Source organism: Lithobates pipiens, unplaced genomic scaffold (assembly GCF_037356315.1).
Source record: "Lithobates pipiens isolate NorthernLeopardFrog02 unplaced genomic scaffold, aLitPip1_a1.2 Scaffold_22, whole genome shotgun sequence".
Taxonomy (NCBI): Eukaryota; Metazoa; Chordata; class Amphibia; order Anura; family Ranidae; genus Lithobates; species Lithobates pipiens.
This window is the reverse complement of record NW_027507784.1, coordinates 310,804,575-310,819,449: the sequence shown is the minus strand read 5'-3', so window position 1 is coordinate 310,819,449 and position 14,875 is coordinate 310,804,575. Positions and strand designations below refer to the sequence as shown.

Sequence of the window (14,875 nt, the reverse complement as noted above, 5' to 3'; positions counted from 1 at the left end):
ATGTCCTTCCTTGTGGAGGACAGCAGACACCCGTTGCATGTTTTTGTGTGTCACTCTTTATGTGTGTGCACTTTTTTGGGCACCGGGTGGAAGTTTTTGGGTGTGTTTTGCACGCCATAGGCTTTTTCAATAATAAAAAAAAAAAATTCTCTCCACTTGGGCCCTCCGTTCTCTTTTTCCTCCTTGCTCTGCCTGCTCTCCCTAGTCACACTGGGAGATTTAGTTCTTGCTGCTCCTTCCACAGGATTGTGTCACAGTGTAGAGAATACATCTCCCATCAGTCCCAATTTCTCCCAGCAGGCTTTTTGTAATTCCCAGGAGGCACAGCAGTCCTTATCTTCTCTCTCTCTGTGATTCCCAGAGTGGTGGGCAGGGCTTGCTGTGCACTCTGAGCAAAACTGCGGTGGGTGACTGTTGGAGCGCAGTGTGAAAGCAGCATCTGTCAATGCAGACATGAAGCCCTGAGCTTCTCTGGTTGCCAGCCACTGATCTGGAGCATGTATGCCATGAAGGCAACTTGGCTTACTACGTGGGGCGATTTTGAAGCGTGACATGTTGTGTATCAATTTACTCAGCGTAATATTATCTTTCACAATATAAAACAAAATTGGGCTAACTTTATTGTTGTCCTATTTAACCACTTGCTTACTGGGCACTTAAACCCCCCTCCTGAGCAGACCAATTTTCAGCTTTCAGCGCTGTCACACTATGAATGACAATTGCGTGGTCATACAACACTGTACTCAAATTACATTTTTATAATTTTTTTCACACACATGGAGCCTTCTTTTGGTGGTATTTAATCACAGGCGGGTTTTTTTTGAAGAAACAAACAAAACATGTTTAATAGTTTGTTATAAAATTTTACAAACGGGTAATTTTCCTCCTTCATTGCTATTCGCTGATGAAGCTGCACTGATGGGCACTGATAGGCTGCCCTGATGGGCTGCACTGATGGGCACAGATAAGGCGACACTGATGGGCACTGATAAGACGGCACTGATAGGCACAGATAAGACGACACTGATGGGCACTGATATGAAGGCACTGGGTGGCACTGATAGATGTCACTGAAGGGCACTGATAGGTGGAACTGATGGGCACTTGTAGGTGGCACTGGTAGGTGGCACTGATGAGTGGCACTGTGGGCACTGGTAGGTGATATTGATAGGCAGCACTGGTGATGACACACTATTGGCACAGATAGGTGGCACTGATGGGTGGCACTGTGGGCACTGATAGGTGGCACTGTGGGCACTGATGGTGGCACTGATGGGTGGCACTGTGGGCACTGATAGGTGGCACTGTGGGCACTGATGGATGGGCCCACAGTGCCACCTATCAGTGCCCACAGTGCCACCCATCAGAGCCACCTACCAGTGCACAGCAGCTCCACCCATCAGTGCCCACTGTGGGCACTAATGGGTGGAGCTGCTGTGCACTGGTAGGTGGCTTTGGTGGGCACTGGTAGGTGAGGCTAGTGGGCACAAAAGCCTCTCCACGGTCGGGACCGATGTCCCTCTCTCAGCCACTGGTGATCTGCTTTCTTTTTATCTCCTCACGCTATTAGCGTGAGGAGAAATAATAGCCGATTACCGGCTCTGTTTAGGTCACATGATCCGCTGTCATTGGCTGACAGCTGATCACGTGGTAAGGGGTCAGGATTGACACCTTAGTCACATCTGTGATCAGACTCGCTGATCACAGAGCGTGCCGCTCGCGCCCTGCAGGGGGCATGCAGGCCGATCCTGCACGGGAGGACATCCATGGATGCCCTCCCAGCAAATTAACTCCGCGCTGTAGCCGTCTTTCGGCTATAGCAAGGACGGCAAGTAGTTAATTCAAAAAAGTGTATTTTTTCCAAAAAAAAGTGCACTTGTAAGACCACTGCACAAATACGGTGTGACAGAAAGTAATGCAATTATTTTCTAGGGTGTTAGAAAAAAAATGTATAATGTTTGGGAGTTCTATGTAGTTTTCTAACAGAATTATTTTTTTTAACTTGTAAAGAACAAATCTCAGAAAAAGGCTCGGTCCTTAAGTGGTTAATGGTATAGGTAGATGTGATGGTCAGGTGCTTCAACCTTTGAGTCATCGAGTTTACCACAACCCCTGTCTGTGTCCTAATGTCACAGATATGTCAGTGTTGTGTGCGTCATAGATGGGCTTATTCTGTTATATTAAACTGCCCTCAGAGCAGTTCACCCTCTAGAACGTGAAATATAGTTTGGCGAGTAATCATTCAGAGGATGGCTGCACATTTTCAACCGCTTCACCGCCTTTTCTGTGAAATGCAATTTAACAATTGTTCGGAACAGCTGCAGAGGTGGGTGGGTGGCGCTATTGTTGGCACTGCAGATAGGGGCGACATTGTTATCAGGGTACACCGTGTGCTGCCAACGTATATTAGGAGATGTTACCTCATTGCCAGTCGCATTACGAACACAACAACAAAAGAGGGAATTCCAGGTTTAGAATGTATACCGTACAATAAGGATGAGTTTATGTGTATGCTCGGGGTGTATTCTCATGCTTCCTATACATGTAAGAATATGATCGTTCAACATAATAATCGTGCTTATGAAAGAACTGTGTATTCCAGAAATCAAACAAATTTGACCCAGCTTATCTCTAGCTATGGCTTACTAAAAGATTATTTTCAAGTAAAAGAACGTTGAAATGATTGGATAATTTATGGATTGTTTATTGGTGCATGTATGGCTAGCAATGCAGCTAAGACAATGGCTGAAGAATAAACTTGACGGATGTACTTCAGACATAAAATGTTACTAAACCCGCAACAGTAAACAGTCTGTATATGCAGTAAAGCATGCTTGTTATACTCACTGTGGAACCTAAGGGGTTAATCCTCTGCATTGTGTAAAAGGCTGTTTGATCCTGTCTTCTCTGATCCTCCCCTTCTTCCACTGTCCTCAATCCATCTCCTGATAGAACAGAGTCTATGGAGTCACTCTGCACATGCTCAGTTTGGTGTGTATTGCGAGAGAGTTTTTTTTTTCTTTCTTGGGAGGGTGCATGTGATCAGTACAGGGCCAATCAGCACTGTTCAGGCAGTGGGTCAGAGGTCCTGCATAGGACAGCCAGAGAAGAATGAAAACTGCTCCTACAAGCTTTAACCAGACACTGATAGAAGTCACAAGACTTCTATAAACTGCAAATGAGAAAGGGTATTTAGCAGTTTATATTTACTAAAATAATTGCATTTCCATGTTCTGTGTACTGTGGGAGACCAGATATAGTGACTGTAGGGTCCTGGGTTTAGTAACACTTTAAAGCTGGACCCCAGGCAAACAGTACACAGATATTGTACATATAAAGGAGCTGTGTACCTGCCGAAAGATTTACATTTCTGTCCATCCAGTTTTGAGACTTACACAGCTTTGTTGCCTAGCACAGCCCTGTCTGGCCCTTACCTGATTGTATTCTGTTGCAGTTAAGGAGGAACTGTAGTCTGCTCACATAAATTGTAATAAAACATGTTTGCCATTCTGAAGCTTCTCTCCAACCACTTTGCATATTATTTTATATATACTGTGATTCTGTACTTGCCAAATATGCTGCAGAAATCTCCCACCACTGAGTCTGGGCTGCAGCCTTTTTAACTGTGGGCAGCTGAAGCTGCTGCCTGTTCACTTCCTGGATTTACACAGACACACAGGGGGACACCTCCAGCTCTGCAGGTTTGCAGCTCTCATTAGCCCTTGTATGACTCTCCCCCTCCCTTCCTGGCAAATTCTCGCGAGAGTGAGAGAGAGATCTGTGCATGATGTCATAAGCCTAGGCTAATTACCAGACAAGAAAAAAGAAGTGGGCTGTATAAGGTATTTACTGGCAGAAAAAAAAATGTTTTACTATCCAAAGTTAAAACAACAAGAGCAGAACATATAATAGATGGAAAGATGAAAAAATGACTGACATTCCGCTTTAAGTACCATTTACAGGTTTTGTTCTCTCCCTCCATGACTGGACAGCGAAAGGCCAAGCAACTCTCTCTGTCAGTCTGCTCTCTCCTCCTATCAGCATGCTTCTTCTTAGCACATGAATTCTGCAGCACAATTGATTGGTTGCTTGTGATGCTTCTTCGTCTTCTGCTCTGAGCTCTGCCGTACAGTGATTGCAAAAGGCTGAGAACAGTGAATCTCAAAAGGCTGCTTATGCATAAAACCACATAATTATATAATACAGAGCTTAATGTGTCTTTTTCATCTGCCTGTGCCTTGCAAAAGAGACATCTTTTCTGAAATAAAAAGCCTTCCTGTTTGCAGTTTTTACTTTTTTGTCCGCTTTAAAGAGGAAGTAAAGTCTCCCTTTTTAATTGTACCTGGTACTGTAAATATCTCCTAAACCTGCACCATTTAGAAGATATTTACTATATATGCCGCCGCCGTCATCGGTGCATGCACTCTGAAGGAACAGCCCGCTCGTGGCTTTTCTTCAGGGCCATGTGCCGTGACTGGGTGGCTCCCACGTGCACGCACAGGAGGGACGTCATGGCGACTCTGGCCAATCACAGCGCTGGAGCCCGAGAACACGGAAGAAACCCCGGGAAAGAAGTCAGCCATCTAGGCGCTGCTGCAGGGCTTTGTTCTAAGATAAGTATTCATAATGAGCTAGTATGCGATGCATACTAGCTCATTATGCCTTTGTCTTACAGGGTTCTTTTTTTATCAGGTTTACAACCTCTTTAAGTTCTGGTTTGCAGTATTTACGAACTTTTAGTATTAATACTGTGGAGGAGGAAGGAAGACATCCAACCACCAGGACATCCACAGCAACTAATCAGATTTCTGATCTCATATTTGTACTGGCTAAGCCGTGAAGGAAGAATAGATTGGTTGCAGTAGATGCCCAGTGTGCAGTAGGTCCATACTTTCTTTTATTTCATTTTGTAACATCATAAGCTGTATTGTTTGTTAAACACCAATTAGGCAACATCTGTATTTGTAGCTGGGAAGGTTATTTTGGTATCTTAGCAATGTATTAAATTAGCTGATTACAGATGGGTGTCAACATCAATTAAATCAACAGCACACATAGTGGGTACTGAAATTTTGAATGATTCTATATTTGTCTCACTGACGTTGGCCTTGTGACGGTTGGCGTTAATTTATGTGATTTGTTTTCTGTTTTCCTGACCCTGGACAGATAGTATAATACAAAATAAGATAAGATTTACCCCCTTTCCGTGACCAGGCCATTTTTTTGCTTTTTTGTTCTACCTTCTCCAGTAATGACCAACCCTGAAACTGAAATGGGCTTCATTAGGAAAACGCCTTGCAGAGAAGTATTGGTTAAACAGACTGAAAGGCAGTCGAGGCAATAAAATTTTAACAGCTGTATCATTCAATAATACAACATAATGGGTAGCGGCGTTCATTCTCTGAAGGCCACTAACAAAATGCAATAAGCGAATGAGAAACAACTCTACCAACAATAGTAACAGAAGTCACTAAGGTGACTGTCACTGAATTATAACAATTTTCTCTGTCTATAATGCCGTATGCCAAGGGAATATTATATGTAAAAACTGCCAGAGGTGGGGCTCTTTACTTTGGCGTGGGAAGCTCTCAACCTTCAAATGAAAGTATTTTTTAATAGAGACGAAGAACACTCACAAAGTATCCTAGGGTGCTTGAAGATGGAGGGATGAGGTGGACCCCCTTAAATAGAGTTCCAATGTCAGCAGGAAGGTCATGCAATATAAACAGGTTCAGTACATACAAGGGTGGCCAAAGGACTCTCACTACTCAGATGCCCTTTAGATGTCCTCCTGACCGCAGTCTGTAGTCTAATAACTGTCTCTGTAGACCAGCTGGACATGGATGCAAAACAGGCCACAAAATCCTGAGACTGGGTAATGATGGGTCATTGTGTCCCCAGAAACCTCTACACCACTGGCACTTCTTCTGAAGGTCAGGAGAAAGGAAGCATTGCACACTCGGGCTCTTAATCCTGCACTTTCCTTTCATGTCTCCCTATGTGTATCGTAGTCTCCCTTGCAGCCTTGCTTCCTTTCATGGGCTCTCTCTGCTTCCTCTTACTGCCTTCCATTGTCATCACCAACTGTGGCTGTCTGTGTAGCCAATCATAATCCTCCAGTTCTCTCTGCTCCCTCCCACAGTCTTGTTCATGATGTAACACTGGGCATTGTTACTAAAGACACAGAACTCTATTTTTCCATGAGATGGAAGTGTTCACTAGTTTGCTTTGGCATAGCTCTAATACAAGTGCTCAGAGAAGTCTGGGAAATTTAGTGCTGAAGCAAGACTCTGCCTACAGTGAAACTGGGGTCGTAACTACAAGGCCCATAAGTACCAGCAAATGGGAGGGACTGACTGAAGATAACATGCTTTTGAACTTTTTGTTTCCCAAGAAATCACAGTCTATGCACTCCAACATTAAAGGGCCCCACCTGAGCCAGCCTAAGCTAACATCTATCACATAAAATCCCCAAAAAATACATTTACATTTTTGGTTGTAACATGACAAAATGTGGGAAATTTCAAGGGGTATGAATAATTTTTGAAGGCACTGTATATACCTCTTACTTTCATTAGAGTCTCCATAAAAGAAAGAGAAAGGAAAGTGCTCTAGTGTAATTCAGACAACAAAAACAATCTGAGGGTGATCTAGTCATTCCCTTATATATCTAAAACAAAAAAGTTCTGACTTTAGATACACTTTGTTCATTAAGAGGAGGTATAATAATTCCAGGGAGGCATTGTCACCAAATATGGTACATCAGCTATGTTTTTGTTGTTGAATGGAACGTTGCTTGTGGACTCTGTAGCTATCCAGTAAAGCAGTGGTATGTAAACCCCAACAGAATGTGTATTGCTTTACAAACCATCAAACAGGGGGAACTGTTTTTTTCAGCATATTTGACTGATTGTCTGGAATGGTAAAATTATCATTAATTCACTAGAAAGCATATAAAATCTCCTGTTACAGAGTTATCGGCCTATATGGGCTGGGCTGCGTTGGCTCTACTTTACCAGTTAGCTAATGAAATATCATGATAGGAAATAATCATTGTGTTTCTTTGGCACCAGGGCTGGATGAATGAAATGTTTTCCTACGATCCTGAGACGTATCACCCAGCTCTCACACACTCCGTGTTTGTAACCTTGGAAGGGACAACCTTAAAACGCAGCTATACAAAGAGCAATCTGCCTCGAAGGTCCACCTTTGGAGAGGAGATTCCAGAAGTCGCATTTGTTAGCCATGAGATCAGTGACTTGACCAGTGCTCAGGTAAGAGGTGAAAGATCATCAAGTTATATGCATATTAATGGTGTTGTTGCTTTAAAAGACTCTTACAAGTCCACGCCTCACAAACCACATATACTTCTCCACATCAGCTGAACTTTAGGACCAGAAGTTTGTTAGAACTAGAAATGCATGGTGCAGGACATCAGGGCCGGGACAAGGGTTGGGCAGGAGGGCCGGCTGCCCCTGGCACAATGGTTTATTGCAGGGGTAGGGGGCACCCTGACCCTAACCCTAAGGGAAAGGGGGGCACAGTTTGGCATCTTTGCCCTGGGCGCTGGATGACCTTGTCCCGGCACTGCAGGACATTGATGCAGATGTCTGTTATATGAGCTCAAGTTTTGTCCTAACTTCATGAAAAGCAGTAGGCCATTGCAAAAACAGAGGAATGAGAAATTACAAAAATGTAGCCTCAGATATCAAATAAGTGTCTGAAATGTGAACTGTCTGTCTCAAAGCAACCAGTCATATTCAGTTTTGAGCCTAGTTGATTGTAGTCATCCACACCTTGTTGGATGAAAATGTCTTCCTCAAGAAAATCATATACATTGTTTGGATCAGTAGAACCCCCTGTAGCGGGCTGTTTGGGTGAAGTAGGGCTTGTGTCCCATTTTCCTAACTGGTATAGGTTTGGAGATACAACATGTCATTATTATAATTTCTACAGGTTTTTTTGTTTCCATATGGGCTGGCCAAGAAGAGACTATGGAACAAGAAGTACCCTATATGCATCCAGCTGTATAACTCTGAAGATCTCTATAGCCAAGAACTAGTTGATGGTGGAGAGACTCCAGGGCAGGAAAGAGAAGACTCAGAAAAGATTGCAGGGGACTGCAAAGCTGAGACTTTATATTTGTTTGGGAGGACAGGGAGAAGCAAGGAAGAGTGGTACCAACATTTACTCCGAGCCACCCAAGGGTTCCTTGCTGGAAGACAAGATGGCACTAGAAGCGACAGCAGAACAGGTGTTTTCATGCTCATTCTGTAGTTTTCCATCATTTCCCATTTATGTCTAGTAGAAATATGATCTTGAATAAATGCTGGGCTTTGTCATGAAAGTATCACAAATGATCTTCCTTTAGCAGACAGTCTTAGTTTTTGCAACAGAGACACACATGGCAATAAAACCTATTGGGGCTTATATGCTTCCTATATATGGGGAGGTGCAGCGGCAGTAAACACACAGGGGGTCATTTACTATAGCGCCGGGAAGTACTGGGTGCTATTACATGTAATAGCACCCATTTTAGGCAATTAGGTGAATTAGGTGAATGTACAAATGAAAAATTGCGCTATTAGCAGCAAGCATGCCTTTGTAAATTCAGAATCAGTGCTAATCTGCGATTCCCTGGATATGCAAGTGCCAATTTTTACCAATTTATGATATAGCACTGCACTGCAACCATGATCCATATATGTGAAGAAAACATTTTTTTGTGAGCTGTGCTCGACCTCGTGTGCATCCATTGATGTATGTTGCAATTAGTATTCCTAGTTTTTTTCTTCTTTTGCTAACAAATGCAGTTATGAATGAGTATTCTGTACAGTTAAATGTATTGATCATTTACACTTACATATCTGTTGTATGTTATTTTTTTATGTTTTTATTTACTTAGGTGACTATAAAGCAGTAATTATTTATGTCCATTCTTTAATCATACTACACTATTATGCAGATCTCAACGTACTTAGCACAATGGCTTGGTGGTCTGCTCAGATGCCCCTTAAGCACTCAAGTTATGAGTTAAAATCCCAGCCCACCCACCAGCTGTGTTTATTTTTCCAGTGCACAAATGAATTAAAATAAACAAAAAAAAATATGTAAACTGCCCATTAACTAGTGTGTGCTTGGAATTCCACACCATAATGTTATTGAATACTTACAAAGTGCATTGGCTAATTGGCCTTGGCCTATTTACAGCATATGCTGCTGCGGCTAATTGGCATTTGCCTTTTTTCAGCAATGCAATCTTTTAGTATACCTCTGTGGGATTTGAACCCATGAGTCCTTCAAGGCCTGAGTTTTTAAAAGTAGAGGAGCTGAGCACTAGCCTATTGGACTGAGCACAACCATACATAGAAAATACATTTACTAGTGTTTAATGTTTTTAATTCTATACAATAATGTTTAGCAAATGAGCCATTAATATTAGGGAAACAACCATGCTAATACTAATGATGTGGCATTGGCTATTATGAATCTTTTTTTGAAAAAATGGCATGGGGTTCCCCCTCAGTCCAGACCAGGCCCTTCGGGTCTGGTATGGATTTTAAGGGGAACTCAATGCTAAAATTAATAAAAATTGGCATAGGTCCCCCCTGAAAACCCATTCTAGGCCCTTTGGGTCTGGCATAGATTTTAAGGGGAACCCCACGCCAAAATTTTTATTAAAAATTAGCATGGGATCCCCCCAAAATCCATGCTGGACCCTTATCCAAGCATGCAGCCTGGAGGTCAGTATGGGGGGTGGACAAGCATCCTCCCTTCCTGAACCATACCAGGCCACATGCCCTCAGCATGGGGAAGGTGCTTTGGTGTGGTTGTTGGGGTCTGCGGACCGGGGGGGCTTATCGGAATCTGGAAGCCCCCCTTTAAAAGGGGGCCCTATATCCTGTCCCCCCCATGTGAATGAGTATGGGGTACATTGTACCTAATGATTCCACTTAAAAAAGTGGAAAAACCAGAAATCTCACCTATATGAATCCATATTCCATCAATCCCAACAGCCACTGGACACCAAAAATTTGATTCCAAAAGAAACGCTCAACCACCATAATAAATTAATCAATGCAGATGTACTGTGGATGGCCGGAGAGCCATTGAACAACCTGTTTCTGGCATATGCCATCTGTTTTGAAGGCTGGGTATGGCTGATTACTGTCAGCATGCTGAACCACATCAAAATTGGCTGGTTTTTGCTTGTTAAGTGGCTGCAATTAGTGCTGGTGGCGAAATGTTAAGGCTGATTATTGTCCTTGCCCATGGAAAACATATGACACGATTTTCTAAGGTGGTGGAACCCTCCTACACATAAATACACATAAATACTGCATTTCTTTGGACATATATCTATAGGTGGTGGAATGACATCAATCAGGAGTTATGCTTCTGAAATTAATCTGTGATATTTGGTGGTTCTTGGTGTGCGAGTGTAGAATAGTGGTGTTACCCTCTGAATTTTGGGAATGAAATTTAGATTTCTGATGTTGGTACACATATCACATTTTTTGGGCTCAAGTTCTGATAATTTGGAAATAATAAAAAACACACAAAATTGTGACTCATTTTAAGGCATCAGCAATAGTATTGTTTGTGGTTTGTAAAGATACCTGTGTGAGTTTGGGTAAAAATGTTTGTGAGATGGAGAGTAACAAGTGAGAGATACAGTGAAAAATATATTTTAACAACACATGAAAGCATTCCACATTCTAGCACTCTTAAAAACAAAATAGTTGAAGAAGCAACATTGTTGCAAGGACATTAAAGTATTTATTTGGGGAAGTTACAATTGTACCATTATACTCAATGGCTGAAAGTTGCATTGGGCTATATAGCGTGAATTTTCACTCTCAAAAACGCATTTTAGCCCAGCGCTAATTTTGGTATTTACTATAACGCCCTGTAAAAAAGGCATCAGAGTTAAAATGAGAGTAGTTTGCATGTCTGAGCATGCTCAGTATTGCTGGCACCTAGTTGTAAAGAGACGGGAATTTATCTCCTCTCAGACTTTTAACCACTTACGGAAAGCCGCACGCTGATATATGTCCTAACTGTGAAAAGGAATATCGTTGTTGCCATAACCCTGTTATCTTCTTCTTTGGCCGGTGGTCCGCTTTCTGATAAGAGTGGTCTCTGCGTTGGATTCGCCGCAAGATCACTTTTACCTGCAGCGGAAGAGGGCCCCCCCTCCCACTGTGCTCCGTTGCCCTCCGCTGCTTACTGGAGCTGTCAGCAGCGCCGGAGGTGATCAGATGTTATCTCTTGCTGGGTATGCAGGTAAGTGAGGGGAAGATGGCCCCCACCTATCTCCATACCATTGCAGGGCGGAAACTACATCAAAACATCACTTTCGCCCATAGCTCTTAAAGGGTATAAATTTGAGATCTGAGGTCTTTTTGACCCCAGAGCTCATTTTTAACCAGTTCCCGACCAACGCACGACGATGTACGTCGACAGAATGGCACGGGCAGGCATATTGGCGTGCAGGTACGTCCAATATTCAATGCCGCCCTGCCATCAGGAGCGCCGGGACCCCCGTGAGTCCGGTCGCGGGACCCGCGGACTCGATCGCCGCGGGCATCCCCGCGATCGTCTCACGGGACGGCTGAATGGAGGAAATGCCGTGTAAACAGCATTTCTCCATTCTGCCTAGCAACTAGTGACGCTGATCTCTGCTCCATGTGATTGGAGCAGAGATCAGTGTTCACTAAATGAAAGCCCAACCCCCCCACAGTTAGTAACATACCCCTAGGAACACTTAACCCCCTACACTGCCACCCACTGGTTAACCCCTTCACTGCCAGTGTCATTTACACAGGAATCACTGCATTTATATAGCAGTGATTACTGTATAAATGACAATGGTCCCAAAAATGTGTCAAAAATGTCCGATGGGTCCCCCACAATAGTCACAATAAAAATCGCTGATCGCCGCCATTACTAGTAAAAAAAAAGTAATAAAAAATTATTAATAAAAATGCTATAAAACTATCCCTATTTTGTAAACGCTATAACTTTTGCGCAAACCAATCAATAATCGCTTATTGAGATTTTTTTTACCAAAAATATGTAGAAGAATACGTATCGGCCTAAACTGAGGGAAAAAAATGTTTTTTTCTATATTTTTGGGGGATAATTATTATAACAAAAAGTAAAAAATAATGTTTTTTTTGAAAATTGTCGCTCTATTTTTGTTTATAGCACAAAAAATAAAAACCGCAGGGGTGATCAAATACCACCAAAAGAAAGCTCTATTTGTGGGAAAAAAAGGACGTCAATTTTGTTTGGGAGCCACATCGCACGACCGTGCAATTGTCAGTTAAAGCGACGCAGTGCCGAATCACAAAAAGTGGTCTGGTCTTTGACCAGCAAAATGGTCCGGTCTGTAAGTGGTTAAGAGGTTCTGTTATGCTTTTTTCCTATTACAAGGGATGTAGCGCCCCCAATATGATAACGGTATTCAAACCACACATGTGAGGTATCGCCGCAATTGGTAGTGTGAGAGCAATAATTCTAGCCCTAGACTCCCTCTATAACTCAAAACATGCAACCTGTAGAATTTTTTAAACTTTGGAGATTTTTACGGGTAAAAGTTTGTCACCATTCCACGAGCGGGCGCAATTTTGAAGCGTGACATGTTGGGTATCAATTTACTCGACGTAACATTATCTTTCACAATATAAACAAAAATTGGACTAACTTTACTGTAGTCTTATTTTTTAATTTAAAAAATTCAATTTTTTCTCAAAAAAGTGTGCTTGTAAAACTGCTGCACAAATACAGAAGTATTGCAACAACCACCATTTTCTTCTCCATGGTGTTAGTAAAAAAAATGTATAATGTATAATCTCAAAAAGAGGCTTGGTCCTTAAAGAGGAAGTAAACCCTGATGAGTTTACTTCCTCTTTCATTCCCTGCAAAGGCAAAGCATAATGGACTACTATGCATCGAATAGCAGTCCATTATCACTTACCTGACACAGGAGCCAGCGAAGTCACCGATGTCCCCTGTAGTTCCGAGCGTCCATCTTCTTGGTGGGTCTCCGTGGGTCTCGCTGCTCCGGTGCTGTGATTCGCCGGAGCAGTGATGACGTCACTCCCGCGCATGCGCGCGGGAGCCGAGAGGCGCGGCATTGCACGGCATCTTCGTCATCGACGATGCCCCGCTCAGTGCGCCTGTGCGCCACTGTCTACGGCGCATGCGCTGTAGATAGCGGTGCCCGTCTTCGGGCAAATATCTCCTAAACCGTATAGTTTTGGGAGATATTTCTTGGACCTACAGGTAAGCCTTAATCTAGGCTTACCTGTAGGTCAAAGTGGTTTGTAAGGGTTTACAACCACTTTAAGTGGTTAAAGATATTTCAGTGTATATATCACTTTTTCAAGCAGTTTAAAAGCAGATTATCTTTAAACAATATACCACATATTTCAGTACCATTTAGGTAACCATATCATGCACTAAACATTATTTCCATGTGTAATACTTCAGGTTCCAGCAGAGTATGGGTTTAGGCTCTATCTGTTTTCTGGGAGCTATAGGAAATTTGATTTTGGGAGTATTTTTTCACCAATGCTATAGTGAATTCCGTTTTAATGCTAATTACCGAAATTGTGAAAATTTGCACGATCATTTGTGCTAATTAGCATGCGGTGCTATAGTAAATGACCCCCACAGAGTCTGATTTCAGAGAACAGAACTTGTATTAATGCAGAATCCAGTCATTCACAACAAACTCACCGACAGAGAACACTCACAGCAATATCAGCAAGGTGTAACAAAGCAGATCTCAGATGTGCCAACGGCGTCTGGCTTGAGGAGCGGAATGCAGCCAGGCCAGTCCAAGCCAAAATGAGGAGGTCTCCAGAAGAATGGTGTGTCCCTATCCTTGCTCATCTGGAACCTCCTTCTGCCACTAATCACTTTCCCTGCCAGATGGGTGACCTGTCCCCACACTACCCACATGCAAAATGTGCACCAATCTTGGGAGCCAGAGCCTTAAATATGCTCTCCCTGAACAAAGATAGCTGCTAGAGTCACCTGGGGTGGCAGCATCCAATCAGATAGCTTCCCCAGTGACCCTGGAAACCATAGAGGAACCATGTTCCTCTTGACTTCCTCTCACATTGCTATGCTGCTGCGGTTCCACCTGCAGTGGAGAGAGTAGACCTGCCTACACTTACTTTAAGAAAAAAATTATTTTTCTGTCTGTTGGAAATTTGGAGATTTCTCTCACTTCTTCTTGTGACTGAGACAGAAAGTAAGGGGAAATCTCTCAAATGGAGCCCGAAACAGTAGTGTAAACCCAATCCTTCCCCAATCTGTCCAACACAGAAAAAAAAAGTTTTGTCTAAAATTACATTTTTGTGGTTTCTTCATCTTCTTTTTCTTCTCCTTTTTTAGGATATGGACCTCATCCATTGTCCAGCTCAGAGGGAACCAGTAACAGTAGCACAGAGAGTACAGAGGACATTCCTTATCTGCTGAAACCCAGAGACTTGACAGGGAACGTCAGGCAGAAAATCCTTCTAGACTACAACAGTTACATTGCCTGCTTCATCCCAGTAGATACCATAAGTCCCATCCCCAGCCCTCACCAGAGTGCAACCAGCAGCCCCACCCCTCGGAGAAAGGTATTTTTTTAATTTAGCCAGGGATTTTTATTGTTAGGGTCATCCAGCCCCCTAGTGACTGTTTTGATGGAGTTTTATCATCTGGTTTACTTTTTCCATGCAAAACTGTTTGTATTGGATGGGCATTGGTGATTTGAATCACTTAACCTTTTCTTATATCTCTTAGCCCTTGTACACACGGTCGAAACATTCCGACAACAAAATCCGTCGGATTTTGTCCGACGGATTTTGTCCCA

General features: G+C 42.9%; 1 protein-coding gene across 1 annotated transcript in view; it reads left to right on the top strand.

Moving 5' to 3' along the window:
- The window catches only part of LOC143924878 (testis-expressed protein 2-like), an 80,253-nt gene that overhangs the window by 33,213 nt on the left and 32,165 nt on the right, over positions 1-14,875 (top strand). Inside the window, exons 3-5 of the mRNA XM_077449383.1 lie at positions 7,074-7,274; positions 7,957-8,254; positions 14,410-14,639. Coding sequence (XP_077305509.1) covers positions 7,074-7,274; positions 7,957-8,254; positions 14,410-14,639 — 729 coding nt within the window. The remainder of the gene's footprint in view (positions 1-7,073; positions 7,275-7,956; positions 8,255-14,409; positions 14,640-14,875) is intronic.